Source organism: Otolemur garnettii, unplaced genomic scaffold (assembly GCF_000181295.1).
Source record: "Otolemur garnettii isolate 467f Iridium unplaced genomic scaffold, OtoGar3 scaffold00029, whole genome shotgun sequence".
NCBI classification, from domain to species: domain Eukaryota; kingdom Metazoa; phylum Chordata; class Mammalia; order Primates; family Galagidae; genus Otolemur; species Otolemur garnettii.
Genome location: NW_003852424.1, coordinates 1,681,151 through 1,704,771, shown reverse-complemented (window position 1 = coordinate 1,704,771; position 23,621 = coordinate 1,681,151). Strand labels below are relative to the sequence as shown.

General features: G+C 35.7%; 1 protein-coding gene across 3 annotated transcripts in view; it reads left to right on the top strand.

The window, feature by feature from the left end:
- The window catches only part of ASB7 (ankyrin repeat and SOCS box containing 7), a 42,507-nt gene that overhangs the window by 2,753 nt on the left and 16,133 nt on the right, over positions 1–23,621 (top strand). The window contains exons 1-3 of one of the 3 annotated variants that reach the window (XM_023512600.1): positions 3,655–3,827; positions 5,739–6,000; positions 22,468–23,073. In XM_023512600.1, the coding sequence (XP_023368368.1) occupies positions 5,790–6,000; positions 22,468–23,073 (817 nt within the window). In that variant the 5' untranslated portion in view covers positions 3,655–3,827; positions 5,739–5,789. Of the gene's footprint in view, positions 1–3,654; positions 3,833–5,738; positions 6,001–22,467; positions 23,074–23,621 lie in introns of those variants that run through there. The other 2 variants (XM_023512601.1, XM_023512599.1) reach the window with 2 other exon arrangements.

Here is a 23,621-nt window from a genome sequence, read left to right as displayed (position 1 = left end):
CTGCTTTCTCCTCCCCAGCCAGTTCATTCTCATTACTTAAATAGTACTTCATGGCTCACCTTGTCCTTTAATGGTTTTTCTAAGATAAGGGAATATGTATAAATTGTTAGCATCTGTTATACAGGGTGGCCATAAAGTTTGTGTGCAACTTTATTTCTAATATTAGCATGATTGAGAGTATTTGATTTAGATTATGCCAAACATTTAAAATATTTAATTTGGGTATTTATTTACCAACCTGAATTCACCTTGAAGCCTAATGATTAAAATTCTGTTTTCACTCAGTGAGTAGGTGGCTCAGTGAGTAGGGCGCCGGCCCCAAATACTGAGGGTGGCAAGTTCAAACCCAGCCCCAGCCAAACTGCAACAAAAAATACCCGGGTGTTGTGGCGAGCGCCTGTAGTCCCAGCTACTTGGGAGGCTGAGGCATGAGAATCACCTAAGCCTAGGAGTTGGAGGTTGCTATGAGCTGTGATCAAGGGCAATAAAGTGAGACTCTGTTTCTTAAAAAAAAAAAAAAATTCTGTTTTCACCCCTGCAGCCTGGGTTAAATTCTTGGTCAGGGAGTGAGTCTCTCAGTTCAGTATTTACCAACATAGCCAGATAGGTAGTTCATATTTTTCAATCTGCAGTTAACTTTGTGTTAATTCTGTTGCTGGTCCTGTGGTTTTGGAAAAAAAATCTGATTTATTTGGTAATCTACCAAATACAGTAGATTTATAATCACAGAATAATTGATGTTAATTGAAGACATTCAGTCATGTGTCTTTGTATATTATAGGAAATACTTATATCCTTTATACCGATTGTTTAATATTATGACACATGCATGATCTGTTTGTGTTGTTCACATTTAACTTTGGTGACATAGAAGTACTTACCATCCCTAAAAAGTCTCAAGTCAGATATAGTTTATATTAGCACATCTAATACCTGACCTTTAGCCTTTCATTTTATTCTCAACTCCTTAAATAGAATCATTGTCTCCTTTCTTGCCAACTTTCTAAGCACTGGTATAAGGCCGCAAAGATGTTATTGGCAGACATGACTTAGTACGATAATATTCATAATACCTTATCATTTATAATACTTATTATTTAAGCTTTGAGTTGGGTCTGGATAAGTTAACACTAAAATTTTCTCTATTGCCTCATACACACTTCATGAAGATGATTTGTTTTTTTGTTTAAACTTATATATGTCATAGATAAGTTGTGCATGATAATAAATCTTTACATTGCACAGAGGCAGTAATTTGGAGGACATTAACTCCGTTTGTTTTGGAACATTAACTCTATGCTATATTGAGTGATACTAATATAACAGTTCTACTTTATTTTGGGTTCCAGACTCTTGTCATACATATAGAGCTCATCATCATGCATCTCAGCCTTTTAAGGTTGGGCTTTGTAGTTTTTCTGCATCCATCTTCCCTCTTAAGTCTTGGTAACTTCTTTCTTAGAGCCAGTGTCCTTAAGTTGCTGATTTTGTTTCCTTACTAGCATGAATCTTTGTTTACTTTGCAAAGAAATGCTTACTGCTTTTTCTGAGTAGCAGACCATCATCTTTTTTCTAGTTTATGTGAAATCAGAAATTGCAGTTCTAATTTGTATCACTTAATCTAAGAATGTGTGGACTTTTAGTGAAAATAATATGCAAAAAACCATTAATGTCTAATTATTAACACCAAAGGAAATTGAGGAAATGTGTTCAGATTTGGTAAAGGTTGTATACTTTTGGACAGGTGTTAAATGGATCTTGTTTTCTTTTCGTTCTCATGCAGACTAGAAAAGAACATCTTCTTTGTTTGCATGCTTTTTTCTTATTTCTAACTGTTAAACTTAGAATGGAATTTCTAAAGATTGCATACTCAAGAGTATCAGCCATTCCTGAGTCTGCAATAGTTCCTGAGTCCACAGTTATCATTAGTTTAAGACAACTTACCTTGAACATACGTATTTAGAAAATTACCTCCTTTGGTATTTTCCTTTATTTTATAGGGTCATTTCCACTTCCCCAGGGAGGTAGAGGGTGCTGAAGACACTCTTAGAAGGTGCCAATGGAGTTAGTGCTTGAAATTTAGAAGTAACTCTTATGAAACATAATTTCATCACGTTCATTTGTGAAAATGTGTGAGGCTCATAATTGGAGCCATTGATTTGCATTTTTTAAAATTTTAGTATCATTTAAAATTACAGAAAAATTATAGTCTAGAGTTCCCACATAGCTCCAGACCCAGCTTTTTCTAGTAACGTATGAATGTGCACATACATGCTTATCATCTCCTTGGGAAGGAACTATCTACACAAATTATTTGGCATTCTGAACAGAAGATTTATTTCTTTCACCCTTTATTCAGTCTGTTACTCATAAGAATGGACTTACTGATATTTATTTTATACTTTGGGTTATAATCTAATACTACTTTATTCTGTTGCTCAGATTGTCCCATCTTTGGTCATGGAGAGCTCTTTCAGTTATCTCCTGTGTCCCTTTGCCATACCCACCCCATCCCTGTGTTTTCTTTAAGCATTTCCCTCTTTTCTAGCTCTATAAGATGCTTCAGGCTCATCTTGTATTATTTCTTGCCTCAGTCTTAGAATAGCCATTTCTGTAAGGATTATTCAGCATGTTTTATAGAAGTTCTGATTATGTCTACTTCATTTATTTAGAGATAATAGGTACAGTTTTAAATCACATTCACATTATGTTTCCAAGTTCAAGTTGACAGACTCTTTGAAGAAGTTTGGCAAGGAAAAATAAGATGTGAAGAGATTAAAAGGTAGAAGTGGACTGCACTAATTTAGACTGGTTGAAAAGTTTGGTGTGCCGTCAGCAGTACCTACAACCTTTTTATACTGCAGCATGTCAGGTTGCCAGGTGGCCCAGCATTTCCTCGTCTGAAAGTTTAAGTGATGAGGGGTTTATCAGATCTACCACCAGGGGTTGGGGTAATAGTTCTCCCAATATATAATTCCTAGAGTGATTCTGGTGGGATACGTGGAAGTCACTTTGCAAGTTAACCTTAATGGAGTTTAACAGAGCTGGGGTTCAATCGATGTGCAGAAAGAGCCTTTTCCTTTTAGTTGTAGAGTTTTTTCAGAGTTCATGTGGGGAAGCCAGAAAGACTGTTGTTAATGTTTTATCTAGTTTGGAGTATGCGTAAAGGAATAACAATTTCAAAATGATTGACTGTATGCCCTTGGGGCATTTAAAGAACTAGCATTTTAAAAGACACAGTCTCTTTTTAGTTGTCATAGATTACATTTTCACCCTGGCCACTTGCTGTATTGAATGCACACATATTCCTGTTTGAGTCCTGTTTTAGTTAGAGGAGGTAGCTGATAGTGTTTGTTAAAAAGTGATTCAAATAACGTAAATCTGAAAATATTTTCTCAGTAGGGGAAAAAAAAGAATCTGTACTTGCATTCAAATTCCAAATATGTTATTTATTTTCTTTATTTACTCTTTTTCATAAAACTGCATTTAGGAGAAAAATATCCTAAAACTACATCATGTTTATTAGAAATGAACATATGTTATGTGAGATCGTTTTCTCTAAGAATTGACCTAAGTTCTTTCTCTGTTCTATAGATTTGTTGTAAAAGTACTGAACTTTAAGTGCATCAAAGAGTAGACTATGCAGACAGCTATGATTCTTTATTATTTTAAGGAATTTTCCTGTGATTGTTATTTTGTTTTTAGGTTAAGAAGGCTTTTTTGCTCTGCAGTCTGGGCACACTGTGAGCCCCCTCCCCATGATGCTGTATGTGCACAATGGTTGTTAGGCAATCCGTATATCAGGAGAAAGGGCACTCTTCTGTAAGGTAAGGTGAGTCAGGGTCCTTGGTCATCTGTGCTGTTTTGGGGAAAAACTTACTTTAGCTTTTACTTTTCCCTTTTAAATCAGTTCATGTATACTAAATATACCATTCACTAAAACAAGTTTGGTTCTTGTTTTAGTATTTTTCTTGCTTGGTAGACATCATTTAAGTGTCAACATCATTATTCCATTAAGAAAGAAAATCTGTAAAAGGTGATTGTGAGCATATGGTAATAGTTTCTATTACTTCCTTCTGATGGTCTTCAACATTTCTTCTTACAGTACTGAGAATAAGCCAAAATACATTCCGAAAGGATTCTCATCTTAAAATTTCTATACAAGAGACAATTTTAGTGAAGTAACTAAGTGAAGAGATAAGTGAGAATCTTGTTTATTAAGAAAACACATTGTCAACAAAGCTTTTATTTCTCAATTTTCTCTGAGGGAAGAGCTATATGTTGCAGTGACTTGACATTTTTAAACTATAACACTTAGTGACATGTGTGAGTATGTAATGACACTATTTTCTATGTATAAAACAACATGGGATATTTGAATTCTGATGATTTGACCTAAGTTAGGCTTAACTTTACCTTTGCATAGTCTATAATAAGTTTTGCAAGAGAAATTATCAGTACCAAGACTATCCTGAGATGTCTAACCTACATATGTGAACAAAATGTCTTTAAAGGGCTTTACTACAGTGTTTTTTTTTTTTTTATTTTTAGAAATGGAAGCTACTAATTAAGAGGTAAATCTGATCTATTCCTTCAAATTAGCCCAGTTAGAATGGCTTCCTAAAAGATCATTAGTTTAGGTTTCTGTATTTATTTAAAAACACAATGAAAATTTTTTTGTACACATGTAAGATGCAGCTTTCACCATTTCAACTTGAACTTTTTCTATTTGTATGAAGGTCTCATTTTATTTTGGGTTTTAGTATACACCTCTTTTTTGATTTTTATTTTTTGCAGTTTTAGGCCACCTCTGGCATATGGGGCCGCCGCTCTACTCCTTTGAGCCACAGGCGCCGCCCCTGTTTTGTGACCTTTTAGAGAATTCAGTGTACTACTTTTCTTTTAAAATAACTGTTTAAATTCATAGAGTTATATAATCTTGCTACTTGGAATATTTAGAATGTAAAACTTCTGAAAAACAGAGATTAGAAAAATACAGAAGAGGATGTGACAGAAAAAAAAGAGGGATAGTAAAATGAGCATCAAATAGCAAAGTGGGGAGGATGGAAATAGAAATAAACAAAAGGAAGGTAAATACGATCCAAACATTTCATTCTAATTTACTTAAACGGGCCTAATTCTTCTCCCTACAGATTTACACACTTAGGGCTAAAACTAAAATAGTGTTAAAATACTTTAGATAACCAACCTAAAGATTTTCTTTTAACTCCTTTTCATAATTACATGTTTTCAGTCTTCATAGTATATTGCTTGTCTGTTTGACACTCCATGGTTACTAACTGTTAACTGTGATAGAATTTTGAGTGGTATGTAACTTAAATCTTCTCTGTGGTGCATCACATAATTTAGAACTCCTAAGACAGGTTAATCTGATTCTTCTGACCTCTCCCATCCTGTAGCTGCCCACTGTCACCTCTCATTTTACCTATGATAATGCTGTTATGTTCATAGATTCTTTGCTTCAAGTTTTCAGGAGGCTGCAGAAACAATTTTTTGTTTCAGGAGTTTTGAATGTGCATGCCTGGCTTTCCTTTAGCAATTGTTTATAATCTTAGAAAATTACTGAAAGTTTTGTCTTAACTACATGTCAACTAGTACTATAAACTATCATGAATATGGTTTACTAATTTAACCAATGGAAAATTCTATGATATTAAATGGAGACGGATTCAGGAGTTAAGTATTCTCAATTTCATATATTCTACTTTCCCTTAAAGGCTAATCCCTGTGACCTAATGAATCTTTTGTAAAAAGTGGACTCAGCTAGGATGTTACACCACCACTGTCGAAGGAACCCTGAACTCCAGGAAGAATTGCAGATTCAGGCTGCAGTGGCTGCCGGCGATGTTCACACAGTGCGGAAGATGTTAGAACAAGGCTATTCTCCAAATGGCCGAGATGCTAATGGCTGGACCCTGCTACATTTCTCTGCAGCAAGAGGAAAGGAAAGATGTGTTCGAGTATTTCTAGAACACGGAGGTGAGTTTACTAGAAGCAGATCTTTTTTCCCAAGAAGAAACTTAAAATGAAATTTCAGGCATGTATGTATGTAATTTTTAATGCTTCTCTTTAATACTCAACATCTTATTTTCTCCTTTGTGAAGATGTTACCATTATATTGGGTTTTGTTAAAACCAGTCTGTTTAAAAGATCAGTTTCATGAATGGGATTTTTCCCTCTTACAACTGTAGTTTCTGTACAGCCAGATTTTCCCGGGTTATTTCAACTAAGCAGTGCTACCAGGGGCTGTCTAGCTACTTTTGTTTCAGGAGCAGAAATGGCTGTGGTACCTGCAATTAGAGAATTGCACAAGTTTCCCCTGTTGATAATTACTCAAGCAAATAGTACAGGTTCCTTTAAATATCATGGCCCCAGTGATACCTTGTCCTTTGAATTTGCCTCTTTTTATTTTGGGTGTTTTCTTTTATTTAGAGCACTTGCCTTTTCCATAAGCTGTATATAGTTTGTAAATATTCTACAAAATAATTGGTTATCAGAGTTCTAATTTTGTTTAAATAAATGCAGTTGGAAACTACATTTGACATTTTGCTTTGGAAAACTATCCATTCCCAAAAGGTTTTTAAAGTAATAATTATCCTAAATTCGCTAGTTCTTCCAGTTGAATTTCAGCTTAATTTTCCTAAAAATCGATTACATATATTTTATCATTTGTACCCCCCACATTGCCTCTGTAAGTTACGGTGGTAAGCAGCTTGGTTGGGTCTAAAGTTACACATGTACCATGGTAGGGCCTGAATTCCTCATTAGCAGTGATTTCGTCTCCTTCCTAAAGTACACTTTATTATAAGACCAGCCAAACTTGTATTCTGAAGTGCAGAAAAATGTTGAAAGTCCCACAGCTCTCATGAGGGTCATATGAATTATGTGAATATGTGATTACAAGACTATCAGCATGAACTAATTGCAAGATGATCTTCATCCTGAAACTAGGAGTAGTCACATGTCTTCTCTGAAAGAGAAGGACCCTGAAATAGGAATTATATGCCTGAAATAGTTGACTGTTGACAGGACCCTAAAATTCGCTGGCCTGGGCCTACTTTGTGGCTATCTCCCATGTAATTTCAACTTTCGAAAACCTCAGTTATGAAGTTAATGAAGGAGAAATGTAAGTGGAATGCCAGGATAAAGATCTGAAAACTAAAAGGTGGGCGTAGGATCAGAACACTTAAAATTCTAGTGGTGCTTAGTAAAATTAAGACCAAGATCAGAGCTCACGTGTTTTATTCTACCTAGTTCTATTTCTAGCGTAACTTGCACCAACCTCACTTTTAAAAATATTATTTAGGTAACCCATGAATGTTGCATCCTTAAAACAAATCTTCAAATAAATTACAAATAAAGCCAAAGTCCCTTTGACCAATACCCAGTCCTGTCTGCCAGCCACTGCCAGGAAGTAACCTTGGGTGTAACTTCAGTTTGGTGCTTATCCTTCTAGAGTGTTTCCTAATAGTACTATATGTACTCAGAGAAACGATGTTGTCTTATGTTGTTTATGGTTTTAGAACATAAATGATGTATTGACTATATAATTTTGCAACTTTTTTTATTCAGCTGTATGACTTAAAGTTATTTTAGTCTTTTGGTCTGCAGATAGCAAAATATTTTAGGCTCTGTGGTCCATGCTGTTTCTAGTGTAACCACTCAACTCTGCTATTGTAGCAGGACAGCCGCCATAGATAGGTGTAAACTGATGGATATGTCTGTTTTCCAATTAAACTTCATTTATCAAAACCAACAGTGGGGAAAAAGAAAAAGGAAAAAAACAATAAGGACCAAATTTTGTGCTATAGTTTGTGAATCCTGTTCTCTCTCTTGTGTATCAGTCATATATAGCATAACAACATTTTGGTCAATGATGGACCGCACTTACAATGATAATCCTGTAGGATTATAGTAACATTTTTTACTGTACCTTTTTTATGTTAAGGTAATGTTTAGATACACAAATACCACTCACTGTGTTACAGTTGCTTACAGTATTCAATAGTCAGCACAGTCAAGTGCTGTTGAGACTTGCAGCTTATGAGCAATAGGCTATACCTCATAGCCTAGATGTTTAGTGCTATGTACCTTCTATGATGTTTGCACAGTGATGAAATCTCCTACTGACAAATTGCCCAGAACACATCTCCATTGTTACACAACACGTGCCTCTGTGTGTGTGTGTGTGTTTTAATTGCTTTATTGAGATATGATTCATATACTATATAAGTAACTCCTTTAAAGTATACAATTCAGTAGTTTCTGGTATATTCTTAGAGTTAGACATGGATCACTGCAGTCACTTTTAGAGTGTTTTCACTGTCCCAAAAGAAACCTTGACTAGTTCTGTATTAATGCATACAGATTTATTTGTACTTTTCAACTACTGAGCATAGTATTCATAAGTATGCATATACTATCATTTGCTTAATAGTTTTATTGTATTTTTTGAGAATAGCCGAAATTTTCTCATCAGGGGATTTTATTTTTGAGAAGGAAATGCTTACATACATTTAAGATCCATATTAAAGCTGCTATGGACTAATGAATGAGGGGGAAATACTTTGTTTTTAGCCCCAGTCCCTTAGTCCTCTTCCCAGAAGCCATCCCTTTTACTGGTGTCTTTTGTACCCTGCAGAGATTATCTGTGCCTAAGTGCATGAATATCTTTCCATCCTCTACCTTCTAGCCGTCTTCCCTTTTTTAAATGTTCAATTCTGCATCTTGATTTTTTTTTTTCATAAAACAATGAATTTAGCTCCTTGTCAGCATGTGACTCCATCAGATTCCGGTGTATGGATGTAATTTATTTACCCTTATCTTCTATTGTTGGACATTTTTGAGTTGTTTCTACTTTTCTGCTACTGAAACAGTATTACGGAATATGTCCTTGACTGATCTTGTTACGTATTTCAGAGTTTATATCTTGAATAATTCTTAGAAGTACAAGTGAAAAGTATTTTTGATGGATGTTGGCAGATGATCCTCTAAAGAAGTTGTGGTTGCTTCTGTACTTGCTGTGCAGGTAGAACAGAGGCCACTTCTCCCCTTTTCCAGTAGTTTATTACCATCACCAGAGGGTTTGTTCTTTATGTGATACACTTGCCTGTTTTTGCAAAAATGACATAAGTACAAAACATTGCAACATTGGGCCTTTTGTCCTTGACTCGTAGGAATTGTGTGTATGTTCTCCTTTATCAGTTATAAGTTGTAATGATCTTCCCCCAGTTTATAGTTAGTTGTAGTTAGTTAATAGTTTTTCACATTCTTGATATTTTCTTGTTAGGCAAAAGTCTGCGTTTTAATATCTGTGAATTATATTTTCTTTTACATGATGGTGTGTACTTTTTTGTCTTGTTTAGGAAATGCATCATATTGCACGGTCCTTTATTTTCTTCTAAAAAGTTTTGTGGCATGTATGTCTTTAATCTATCCAGAATTGGTTTTTCTGTCTAAGATGAGGTAGTCAGGTACAGTTTCACATTTTTTCCCATAAACATAACCTAAAGCACTCCGTTCCTCACTGCTTTGGACGGCCAGGTCAGATATAAAGTTTTCATGTATGTGTGGTTCCATTTCTGAGCTCTTTAAAGTAAGAACAAGTATTTGGGGGAAGGTCTCTCTTCCTTCGTTCTTGTATAGCATCTTATGCCTGCTACCCTTTCCATTATACAGTAAGAGATGCAGGGAATGTTTTTCTTAGCACATTATGAACCAGGGTAGAAACATTAATAGGCAAAGAACTCCCCTGCTCCTTTCTTCGGTGGCCACATGTAGTACTTGGACATGTTCCGTATTGAAGCTAGTCCTGATTTCTGATCTCTAGACCAGCATAGCCAACTGTCTGTTGGGCTTCCCCACTTGCTTGGCTCATGGACATTGCCAGCAGTGCATGAACTGCTCCCCCCAGATGCTCATTCTCAGTAAATGATGCCACAGCCTGTGATTGCTATGGCAGGAATGTAGAAACTGTCCTTGATGCCTTTTTTCTCACCTGTGATGTGACAAATGGACATGTCCTGTTGATTCTGCTTCCTAAATAGTTGTTAGATCTTTTCCACTTCTTTTCACTGAGGACACTGCTCCATTCTTGGGCATAGAAACATTGTGCCCAACATAATGCATCGCCAGGACTATTGCAGTGGTCTCTTCCTTTCCTGCAGCCAGTCTTGCCCCCTCCCAGCCAGTGTACAAGTAATGTGATGTATCAAAAACAGAAATAAAACTATTACCTTTTAAAAATGCTCCAGTGGTTTCCCACTTATTTTAAGATGACATTCAGAATCTTTAATGTGAGCCCCATGACCCTGCAGTGTGGCTCTTCTTATCTTTTCCACTGCATCTTTGAACTGCAGCACCTCTGCATTGTTTGGCAGGGATGGGAGGTGCTGCCTGGGTCGTTCCTATGCTCACTCCACCCCTGGCCCTTTTGCCTTATGCCTACTTATCTGTCCCTTAAATCTCACTTACACTTTGTTGGGGAAACCTTTTATCATCTAGTTGAGGTCAAATGCAATCCTTATTTATATCCCTGTTATATGATACTATTGTCCCTATGTGATATTATTTCTCTGTTATGTGATATTATTGTTCCCTCTACCTTTTTACTGTGGTACCAATCACAAGCATAATGTATTATTTTATAATTTTCTATTTAATGCATGTATCTCCAGGTGGTCTGAACCTTTATGAGGGTAGAACCATATCTATTTTGCCCCCAACAAGAGAGAGAGAAAACTAACACTAGTTATCTAAGATAATTATTCCTTAATCTTACAGAGAGACAAATGATCTTTTATCAGATAAAAAATAGATTGAAAATGAGTCAGCCTTATGGTGGGATTAGAAAGCTGCCTGATTCAGCATGCCTACTACTTTCAAAACCATGTGGTTTCTGTAAGAGCTTGTAAAGTTCCAGGCAGATCGGCACCTCCTATTAACAAGCTTATTTTGTGGTGGACAGTACGCCAAAGTGAAGTCACAGATCCCAAGAGGGTACAGTGAGGAAAGTAACTCATAAGAAAGAAAGATTCATTTTCTTTTCTCTCTCTACCCTCTCCTTTCTCTCCTTCCTTCTGCTTTCTGTGTGTGTGTGTGTGTGTGTATGTGTGCATGTGTGTGAGAGACAGAAAGAATTCGTATAGTTAGGTGAGGTAGCCAAGTGGTCTTATATGAGTTATTTATTTAGCAAATATGTATTGCGCACCAAGCATATGCTAGAAATGAGCAAACGTGGGGCTGGTCCTCTGGGACTTCATTATCTAATGGGTAGATAAAGATTTATCAGCAATATTTATTGAGCATTTAATATATGCCAAATTCCTCACAGCAATCTGTGAAGTTAATAAATATTTTTGCATTAAAAACCTGAGCCAACTGAACCATGGAAGGCTAAATAATGACCCAAGGTCATTCACCTCATAAATAGTAGAGGGGAGATTCAAACCATCATCTTAACTGTAATCCATTATTGCTGTATAAACAAGGCAATTCCAACAGAATGAGTTAAGTGCTGTGTGTGATAAGTCCTCATTGTCTGTTGGGGTGAGGTGAGGAAGTGGTAAGGAAGACTTCCTAGAGAAAGCAAGGCTAGAGCAAAGATCTTGATAGATGAGGCAGGATGAGGTGCTGGACAGATGGAGGTGTGGAATTATTCCAGACCCAAGGGACACTAAATGTGAACGGTTGAAGGAGAGAGGGAACACATTTGTTTTTGGGAAATGAACAAAATTCTGTATGATTGGAGCATATTCAATAGTCTATTCCAGGGATGCTGGTGAGCTATCAGCTTCTAACAGAGAGGAATGAGAGAAGTAGATTTGTACTTTAGAAAGTTCACTAGTTACAGTGAGTGAATATATCAGAAGGGCCTGAGCCCTAAGGCAAGAAGAGCAGGTGGGATGTGAGGTGGAAGTAAAAGAATTCAGGAATAACTGAGGATCAGGAAGAAGAGTTGCCACAATCGAAATGGTGATGATTAAGAGAGAAACAGGGGAAAGAGCTAGTCAGATCCAGTTTAAGCAATGAGACATAGATGTCTAATGCCAGCCATATACCAACTAAAAATTGGTATATGTGTATCATGTATTTTAATAATTTAAATAACGTCAAGTCCATACACCTGGCCGGTAAAACCACTGATGAATGATCACATGGAGCTAGCCAAACTCAGAGAGGCCACCTGTGACTATGGCTTGGTGAGAATGGTGCGGCCACAGGAAACCTGGTGAGGAACAGCTGTATGAGACCATACTTGGTGTAGCTCTGGAAGAAATCTACTTGTATTCAGAAAATGAGCAAGTTTGAGTTGGATAACTGGCCCTACCTATATTCCAAAAGGAAAAAAACAGTGAGGCTCTCTTTCTGGTTTAATCTAAACCTGTGCTGTCCATAGGATGTGTGACTATTTAGATTTCAGTTAAATAAAAAGTTCAGTTCCTCACTCACACAAGCAACATTTTAAGCACTCAGAGGTCCCAAGTGATGAGTGCCTGCCATATTGGACCACGCAGATAGACAGTTGTCCCTTGGTATCCCAGGGGGCTTGGTTCTAGGGCCCTCCCAAGGTTGCCAAAATCCACAAATGTTCAAGTCCCTGATATAAAATGACATAGTATTTAGTATTTACATATAACCTATGCACATCCTCCTTTATACAAGCATCTCTAGATTACTTAGAATAGAATACCTAGCACTATATAAATAGCTGTTATAATTTATTACTTTCTAAATTTGTGGTATTTCTTATACTATTATTTATTTTGATTGAATCTGCCAATGCAGAATTTTGGGGTATGAAGTGGCAGTGGTAAAACATTAACTTGTGCAGATAAGTGATGTTTTGCTGCTTTACTTTCAAATATCCTGCTTTGAAACAGTAAAAGTTTAAGGTTTATAATGTCCAAGAATATTTGTGTGTTTTTTTGTTTTTTTTTTATTTTTTTGAGACAGAGTCTCTGGGTAGAATGCCAAGGCCGCATAGCTCACAGCAACTTCAAACTCTTGGGCTCAAGTAAGGTACCTGCCACAATGCCCAACCAGTTTTTCTAGTTTTAGAAGAGATGAGGTCTTGCTCTTGCTCCAGCTAGTCTCAAACTCCTGAGCTCAAACAATCAACCTTCCTTGGCCTTCCAGAGTGCTAAGATTTTAGGTGTGAGCTACTGTGCCCAGCCAATACTTGTATTTTTGAACACGAATGGTATTTTTGAACATGAATGGGATGCATACAATAGTACCTCCATACAAATCCTGGTAATTCTTCTGACCAGGTTAGTGTGCTGTCAGAATTGTAATGAAGCATCTGTTACAAGGATGGGAATTATAACAAACTCATTATTATCTCTATTTTCCAACCTTGAATCTTTTTTTTAAAATTCCAAGACTAAGTTGGATACTTCAGGAAAATGGCATCAGGAGACCATATTCCACTGTGTTTATTCATCTTCAGATTGTTAATGCAAATTGGTGTGAGGGCAGTTGGCTGAAGCTCTAGAAGTTAAATCTATAAAGGAAACTCTCAGAAGACCTGAGAAAAGCAGCTGAGATCTCCTCTCAATAAAATAGGTGATACACATAAAAATAAGAAAGATAAGGGAGGAATCAAATTAGTCCACAAAAGAATGGTAAGAACTATTGTTAGCTTTTTAAAAAAGAAAGATTTTGCAAATGGTAATTCCAAACATGGTGAAACAGGTACATGGATGGGAATTTGTGAGAGTACCTTTGGACAGCAGCTTGGTAGTGCGTATTACTCTAAAGCCTTACAAATGTAGATCCTTTTACCCAATAAATCTATTTATATTAATCCTATTCATTGAAATTTAATTAATGGTTAAATTTAATTTAATTCTGTTAATTTATCCAAGGGAAACAGTCTTAAAAGCAGGAAATATTTTCTGCATAAAAATTTCATCCCTTATTATATATAATTTTTAAAATGAAGGCATTCACAGTGCCCAGATACAGAGAAAAGGTTAATTAGAGTATGATTACAATTATGTATAATTTTTAAAAAATGTATGAAAGTGAAGCTGAAATTCTATCATCATTGTTAATAGTAGTTATTAGGGAATGTTGTTTTTTACCTTTGAGTGGTTCTACCACAGATAGCATAGATACATTTTTTTCTTCATTTCATCTCTTAAAAGATAATATAAAACAATAATTATAAAGCTAAACTAAACTATACTACAGGCATTAAATTAATACCAAAGTAAAAATGGGAATTAAATACTAAAGAGAAGAATTGAAATCAATGGAACTGGAAATGGGCAAATAATAGAGAAAATTGACAGAATAAATAAACAAAAAATATTGATTCATTGAAAAGATCAATAAAATTGATAAATCTTTAGACTGGTGAAGAAAACAAGAGAAAAGACACATAACTATAATCAAGAATAGAAAAAGGATTTAACATAGTACTGGAAGGCCTAGCCAGAGCAGTCAGGCAAGAGAAAGAAAAAAAAGGCATTCAAATTGGGAAAGAGGAGGTCAAATTGTCCCTTTTTGCTAATATGATCTTATATCTAGAAAAACCTAAAGACTCCACAAATAAACTCTTAGAGCTGATAAATGAATTCAGTAAAGTTACAGGACACAAAACCAACCTGCAAAAAATCAGTAGCATTTTTATATACCAGTAATGAACTAGCTGAGATGGAAATCAAGAAGGCAATCTGTTTACAGTAGCTACCAAAAAAAAAACCTTATAATAAATTTAACCAAGGATGTTAAAGATCTCTACATGGAAAATTACAGAGCACTGATGAAAGAAATTGAAGAGGACACAAACAAATGGAAAAACATCCATGCTCATGGATTAGAAGTAATATTATTAGAATGACCATAATGCCCAAAGCAATCTGCAGATTCAGTGTAGTCCCTATTGAAATTTCAGTTTTCATGAAATTAGAAAAGAAATTTTGGTATGGAACCAAAAAAGAGCCTGAACAGACAAAGCAGTCCTGAGCAAAACATACAAAGCTGGAGATGTCACATTTCATGGCTTCAAAATGTATTACAAGGTTATGGTAACCCAAACAGCATGGTATTGATATAAAAAAAGGCACAAAGACCAATGGAACAGAATAGGGAATCCAGAAATAAATCTACGTATTTACAGCCAACTAATTTTCAACAAAGGCATCAAGAACATACGCTGGGAAAAGGACAGTCTCTTTAAAATGTGGTGCTGGGAATATTGGATAGCCACATGCAGAAGAATGAAACTGGCCCCTTATCTCTCCATGTATACAAAAATCAACTCAAGATGGATTAAAGACTTAAACTTAAAAGCTGAAACTGTAAAACTGCTTGAAGAAAATAGGAGAAAAATTTGAGGGCATTAGTCTAAGCAAAGATTTTATGACTAAGATATCACAAGTACAAACAACAAAAATAAATATAGACAAATGGGATTATATTAAACTAAAAAGTTTCTGCACAGCAAAAAAAAAAAAAAAAAAAACCCAACAGAATGAAAAGGCAACCTGTTGAAAGGGAGAAGATATTTGCAAACTATTCATCCAACAAGGAACACCATAATACACATAATATCCAGAATATATAAGGAATACAAAACATCTCAGCAATTTAAAAATATCCCATTAAAAAGTGAGCAAAGGACATGAATGTCTTAAAAGAAGACATACAAATGGCCAGCAGATATATGAAAAAATGCTCAACATCCCCAATCCTCAAGAAAATGCAAATCAAATATCAGTGAAATATCATCTTATCCCAGTTAGAAAGGCTATTATTGAAAAGACAAAAAATATTAGATACAGATAATGATGCAGAGGAAGGAAAACTTATACGCTGTTGGTGGGAATGTGAATTAGTACAACCAGTATGGAGAATTCTCAAAAAATAAATAAGTAAAACTACCATAACTACCATATGATTTAGCAATCTCACTAGTGGGTATTTATCCAAAGGAAAGAAATCGCTTTATCAAAGAGATACTCCCATGTGCATTGCAGTACTATTACAATAGCAAAGATTTGGAGTCAGCTTGAGTGTCCTTTGGTGGACGAATCGATAAAGAAAATGTGGTACATACATACGATGGAATACTATTTAGCCATGAATAAGAATGAAATCATGTCATTTGCAGCAATGTGGAATTGGAAGTCATTTTGAAAGTGAAATAACCAGAGAACCATGTGAGAACCACATGTTCTCACTCGTGTGGGAGCCAAAAACATTGATCTTAGGAGATAGAAAATGGATAGATTGACCAGGGGCTGGAAAGGACATACATGTGTGGAAGATGGAGGGATGAAGAGAAGTTGGTTAATGGGTACAAACATGGTTAGAGAGACGAAATGAGTTCTACTGTTCCACAGAGAGTAAAGTGACTATATAGAGTTAGCAACAGTGTATCGCATATTTCAAAGTAGCTAGAAGACAGAACTTGAAATGTTGCCAACACATAGATATGATAAATACTCAAGGTGATGATGGATACATTCATTAAACATTCTATGCATGTAACAATACTTAATATGGACCTTATAAATATGTAAATACTGTGTATGGGCAGAAAATAAATGTTTTTAATGGCAAAAGGAATGTTACTACTGATCCTATAGACATCAAAAAAAAAAAATAGTAAGGAATGTAATGAGCGTTTTCGTGCCATTTAAGAGAAATGGATAGATTCCTTGAAAGATGTACATTGCTAAACCTGACCGAAGGAAAAAAAATAAAATAATTTAGTAGCCCTATGCCAATTTAAGAAATTTAGTTCATAACTGAAACTTTTCACTAAGAAAACTTGAGGTCCAGCTGGTTTCTCTGTTGAATCATTTCAAATATTAAAATAATTAAGTAACAATCTTTCATAAACATTTTGATAAAGTAGAAGAGGGAACACTTTCCAACTTAATGTATGAGGTTTGCATTGCCCAGATATAAAACCAAACACATTCCAAGGATAGAAAACGAAGTGGGCCAGTATCTTTTTTGCCCCCTCATCTGCATTGTCTACCCATAATTCAGTATCTTTCATGACAATTTCTACAAAGACTCTTAACAAAATACCAGCAAATCCAGCCTTCAGCACATGGTATGTAAAAAAGGGTGTTATGTTATGCCCAAGTAGTGCTTATCCCAGGAATGTAAGTGTTATATTTAACATCTAAAAATTAATAGTGTGAGTTGTCATATTAAAAGAATAAAAGGTAAATACGAGATGACCATTTCAATAGATGTAGAAAGTGCATGTGATAATATTAAATACCCACTCATGATAAAGATGAGCAAACTAGAAGCAGAAGGTGATTTCCAAAACCTGAGGAAGGGCATCTATAAAAAGTTACAGCTTACATTGTACTCAATGGTAAAGTACTGAATGCTTTCCCTTAAGAAAGGAACCAAGGCAAGGGTATATTCTTTTACACTTTATTTAACATTCTGTGATAGGGCCTAACCATTGGAATAAGGGAAGAACAGTAGTTAAAAGTCATGAATTAGAAAGGAAAAGGTAAAATTGTCTATTTGTAGAGAAAGGAAAAGGTAAAATTTTCTCTATTTATAGAGAACAAAATCATGCATGTAGGAAATTACCAGAAAGCTACAAAAATGACACACAGGTCAATGTACAGGAATCAGTTTTCTTTCTTTTTACCAGCAACTAATACTTGGAAAATGAGATTTTTAACTCATTATAATAGCAATGAAATTTAAGATATTTAAGAGTAAGTTTAGTGAGAGATGTGCATGACCTATCCACAACACATTGCTGAGGGGAACTAAAGAAGACCTAAATAGATGGAGAAATATTCCATGTTCATGGCTTGGAGGAATTAATATTGTTTAGGTCATTTGGGGGAGATTGCCAAGTTAGTAGAGTTTCACTAAAAATTTCAGTACACTTGTTTAAAGCGATTGACAAGCTAATCTTAATTTTTTTTTTTTTTAGAAGAGATAGAGTCTTACTTTATCTCCCTCAGTAGAGTACTGTAGTGTCACAGCTCACAGCAACTTCCAACTCCTGGGCTTAGGCAATTCTCTTGCCTCAGCCTCCCAAGTAGCTGGAATCTCAGGCACCTGCCACAATGCCTGGGTTTTGTTGTTGTTGTTGTTGTTGTTGTTGCAGTTTGGCTGAGGCCAGGTTTGAACCTGCCACTCTCGGTATATGGGGCCAGCACCCTACCAACTGAGCCACAGGTGCCACCCAGCTAATCTTAAAATTCTTGAGTCAAAATTATTTTAAAGAAGACTGAAAAACTTGTACTACTATCGCTATCAAAACTTACAAAGCTGAAGTAGTCCAGACAGTCTGGTTTTGGTGTATAGTGAGACTAAGATCAATAGAACAAAACAAGAGTTCAGAAATAGACCTGAACTTTTATGGTAAATTGATTTTCAGCAGTGGCAGCAGGGTAAATCATTGGGGGAAAAAATAGTCTTTTTAATAACATTTGCTGGAACAAATATATACATGGAAGATAATGAGCTTCGACCTTACATTATACCATACACAAAATTAACTGGGAGTGGATTATTGACCTGAACTGAAGAGTTATTAATAAAAAGTCCAAATTCCTAGAAGAAAATGGAGAATTTTTGTGACATTGTGTTGGGCAAAGATTTCTTAGAATAGTATATAAAACCCACAAACTGTAAAAGTAAAAGATGATAATGGACTTAATGAAAATTAAAAATTTGCCCTTCAGAATACAGTGTATAAAATGAAAAGGCCAGCAACAAAACTAAGAGAAAATATTTACAAAACCTCTGATAAAGGGCTTGAATCCAGAATATATAAAAAATTCTAATTAATGAGGAGACAACCAATAAGAATGGCTAAAGGATATGAACAGACTATTCACAAAAGAAAGTACAAGACTATGCCAAATATTACTAGTTCTTAGGGAAATGTAACTTAAAAGCACAATAAGCCAGTATTTTACCCTCTCTAGAATGGGTAAAATTAAAATTACTGATGATGCCAAGATATAGAACAATTAGAACTTTCATACCTGGCTGGTGAGAATGTAAAATACTATCTCCACTTACAAACTAGTAATTTGGCAGTTTCTCAGAAAGTTTATTGTGCATATGAGGTTGGATAATTAAGTTCATGAATTCATCCTAGAAAAAAGTGTATATACCTCATTGCTGAATATCACCATGGTCACCCTTGGGAAGCTATGCATCTGTGCCAGAGTCTAGTCCACCCTTCAAAGCACTTTTTCTAGGATGAGTTCAAGAACTTAATAGGCAAGCCTCTTAAGACCATACAGTTCTCTCCCAAATATTAAACCCAGGTGAGATGAAAATATGCATCCCCACATACTTGTCTATGGTTGTTCATGGTAGCATTACTCACATGGCCTCAAATTCAGAGTAACTCAAATGCCCATCTATTTATGAATGGATTAAAAAATCAAAGATCTATATTATGGACTACCATTCAGCAATACAGAAGAATGAACTATTGATACACAACATGGAAGTATTCCAAAATCATCATGCTCAGTGAAACAAGTCAAACACAAAAGTCATACATAATGTAACATTTGTATGAGTTTCCTGAAAAGGCAAAACTTTATTTTCGTTGACTGGTGAGTGGTTTGCTAAGGGCCCAGAGTCTGGGCAGGGAATTGACTGTGAAGGGGGATAAAGGAACTTTCTGAGATGATGATGTTCTATATTTTAATCATGGCAGTGGGTTACAATTATATGTAATTATCAAAACTTATCAATCTGCACTCTTAAAATGAGTGAAGTTTTATTTTACATCAATAAACCTGTTGGAAAAAAGACAACTATATTTATAGAGAATATTTCTTTGCTTTTATTAATATATATTTTAAATTTTTTCATTAATTTTAGATTAGTTTCTTGAGATTATGCTACACCTTGTATGAAATAAGTCCCTCCTGGGGGAAAAAGGTTTGCTAATTGGACAAAGTAGTAAGTTTTAGATTTGCTATTTTGGGTGAAGTTTGATGAAGGGACATTTGAACAACAGATGAAGTGAGTTTTTCTTTGCCTGTGCCTCACATATTTCTTACTGAATTTTTTTTTTTTTATCTAGGCATTTTGTAGTTTCTGTTATTATTACAAATGAGATCTTTTTCTTGTCTTATTGCATTGGCTAACAATAATCCTTAAATTAAGCTTTGTTTCTATTTTCATTGCCTTATAATCTCCCATTTTGTTAATTCTTTGAGAATAATAACTACACACATTTTATGCACCGTTATCCTGTAGTTCTTAATTCTGTACCATGTTCCCAGTGTGTGCTCATTTAATTCACTTGAGTGCTTTTTACTGAGACTAAGCAGATCATTGTGTGTTAATCTGTTTTTCCCTAGCTAAGTATGGCACCAAAATGTAAGTAGAATCTTAGACCTAAAGTGGAAACCAAAGATGCAAAAGGAATTTTATATAACATAATTTTAATTTTGCCAAATAAGGATGTTGGCTGGGACCTTTAAAGGCATCCTTGGTGGATGAACGGTGGGAGAAGTGAAAAAGGTATTCTTAAAATTCAGTCACAAATTAAGAAGGACTATCTGCAGATAGGTGATTGGCCAGGTGTAGATTAGAAATGACCGTTGATAATATTTATTGTTTCATTTGAACAGGAGGTTATCTTTTAGATTTCACGCCCATTTTCACTTAGCTTTAGGTAAGGAAAACAGATTTAAGTGATTTCAGGACTCACCACCTGTCAAAATGGAAACCTTAGTAGCTCATGTGCATTTCTTACCAGTAGATGGCAGCAAAATGCTTTGTTATACTGGTTCTTGACTTTTCTAAGTCACATAATAAACAGGTTTTTTATGAGACATTTTATTTTTTTAGCCAAGACATGATACCTTTATAGCCAAATAGAATTTGCAAATAGATCAAATTAATGCTGCCATTGTGTATTGTCTCTTTACATTAAATGTTTTTAGAAATTCAAATGATACAGCTTACCTTTAAAAAGTTACTTTTTATAGGTTTTGTTAGCAACTCCTTTTTAACGGAAATACTCTCCATAGTATTATTGTTTTACATACAGTTTTCTGCCTCACAGGTCTTTCTAAGGGAAGCCAGCTTTCATTATATGTTCTAGACCTAAGTAACATTTTGCTGAACAATACATGAGTATTTTAGGAGGCTGTCTGTGTGTGTGTGTGTGAAAAACATTAATTTTTTCTCTTTTATTAATAAACTAAAAATTAAGGGCAGAATGCATTTTGATCTTAGGTAGTTAGGGCTGATCACTTTATCTTCCCCATGGAATTGATCCAAGAGGTGGTTTGCATATGTACTTCTTGTCCCTGTTTTGCCCCTTACCCATGGATGCCAGTGGGTGACCCCTGCAAAGAACTGATCTTTGGCTTAATGAAAGGGCCGAGGCCAGTGCCAAGTCTGTGACTTGAGTGGTCACATAGCAGATAAATTATCATTTTTTTTCTTCCTCAGAGATCAGTCAATTTAGGAGAGGTTTTTCAAACTGTTTTAGAAAATAATATTTATATACTGCTGAGGTTTCTCCCAACTTTTTATATAACTTGCTGCTTAAATTTTATAAACTCCACAAAGTTCACATAAAACTAAGAATTCAGAATGGACTTTCTTTTTTTTTTTGAGACAGAGCCTCAAGCTATCCCCCTGGGTAGAGTGCTGTGGCATCACAGCTCACAGCAACCTCCAACTCCTGGGCTCAAGGAGTCTCCTGCCTCAGGCTCCCAAGTAGCTGGGACCACAGGCGCCCGCCACAATGCCCGGCTATTTTTTGGTTGCAGCCATCATCATTGTTTGGTGGGCCCAGGCTGGATTTGAACCTGCTACCTTAGGTGTATGTGGCTGGCGCCTTAGCTACTTGAGCCACAGGCACCGAGCCAGAATGGACTTTTATCTTATGAAAATACACTTTATCAAGATCACTTACCATATATCTTACATGCTTTGGAATTTGCACAGACCACAGAAGAACTTTTTCTTTCCTTTTCTTTTTTTTTTTCGCTTAATACACTGTAAAACAACAGAGTCTACCAGACTATAGTACATTTGTAATTTAGAGCAGCGTTATGTTGCTGCACATGCTTCTTTTTAAGACCAAAAAGAAGCACAAGAGAAAATAAAAGAAAAAGTTCAAGACAAAAGAAATACGAAACAGCACTGAGATGGGGTAGTTGAGTAGCCAAAGGCAGTTGGTTGAGTTAACAAGGAAGGGGATGTGGTGGTCTGAACTCCATGCTTTTTGTCTTTATTTTCTTCTGATAACTGGATAACTTTCTACTGAATTTATTTCCTATTCAAACTAGACTTGAGAGCTTGAATGAAACTGTGGGACAGGTACATGATGTTTATCAGAATGTTTGATTGTTTCAGGTTTTATATGCAAATTGGCTAAAATGTCTGGTGCCTTGGTAAGTGCTTGTTGTTTTGTCTTAGAATCTGCTAATACTTTCATTTTGGTTTTAACTCTAGCTGATCCCACAGTTAAGGATTTAATCGGAGGCTTCACAGCTCTTCATTACGCAGCCATGCATGGGCGGGCCCGGATTGCACGCTTGATGTTAGAATCTGAATACCGGAGCGACATCATTAATGCAAAAAGCAATGATGGTTGGACTCCCCTCCATGTGGCTGCCCACTATGGCAGGGACTCATTTGTCCGACTTCTACTGGAGTTCAAGGCTGAGGTCGACCCGCTCAGTGATAAAGGTACAACACCGCTTCAGCTCGCCATTATCCGAGAGAGATCAAGCTGTGTGAAAATCCTCCTGGACCACAATGCCAACATTGACATTCAGAATGGCTTCCTGTTGCGATATGCTGTGATCAAAAGTAATCACTCTTATTGCCGAATGTTCCTTCAGAGAGGGGCAGACACAAACTTGGGCCGCTTAGAAGATGGACAGACTCCTTTACACTTGTCTGCCCTTAGGGATGATGTGCTCTGTGCACGGATGTTATACAATTATGGAGCGGACACAAACACAAGGAACTATGAAGGACAGACCCCACTGGCTGTTTCAATAAGTATTTCTGGAAGTAGTCGACCGTGTTTGGATTTCTTACAAGAAGTCACAAGTATGTAATGTAATTATTACTGTTTTTGTATCCTTTTTTTAATGTGCATCTTATGAGGAGCTTACAAAATTTTTATAACTTAAGATGACTAGACATTAATCATTCTTATTAGCCCTGCTTGGTAAGTGATGCCTCATTCATCTGAAATTTTTAAAAAACATGTTCCACTTTATCATACAATTTCATAAAAATTTAATTGTGTTACTAAAAGTAGTGGGATAGACAAAAAGGGTGAGAGAAGAAATGGAGAAAAGGACAGAAAAAAGAGAATTTTTAAAATGAACAAAGATCTGTGTTAAAATAAGACAGTTCCTACTGTTCACAAGGGTAGTCTTTCTAGGCCTCCATGGATTTCAGCTTGAGAAATTAGAAGGAAACATTTGGATTTTAGATTCTTTAGCTATGAAAAAGTCCTAAAATTTGTGCTCTATTGCTAAGTTGTTCACTTTGTACTTGTGGCTTTTCTGCTTTACATGAACCCACGTGAAATGCAACAGTGGTACTATTTATTTAGATATGGAGGTTAAGGATGCTAAAAATTGTTGTAA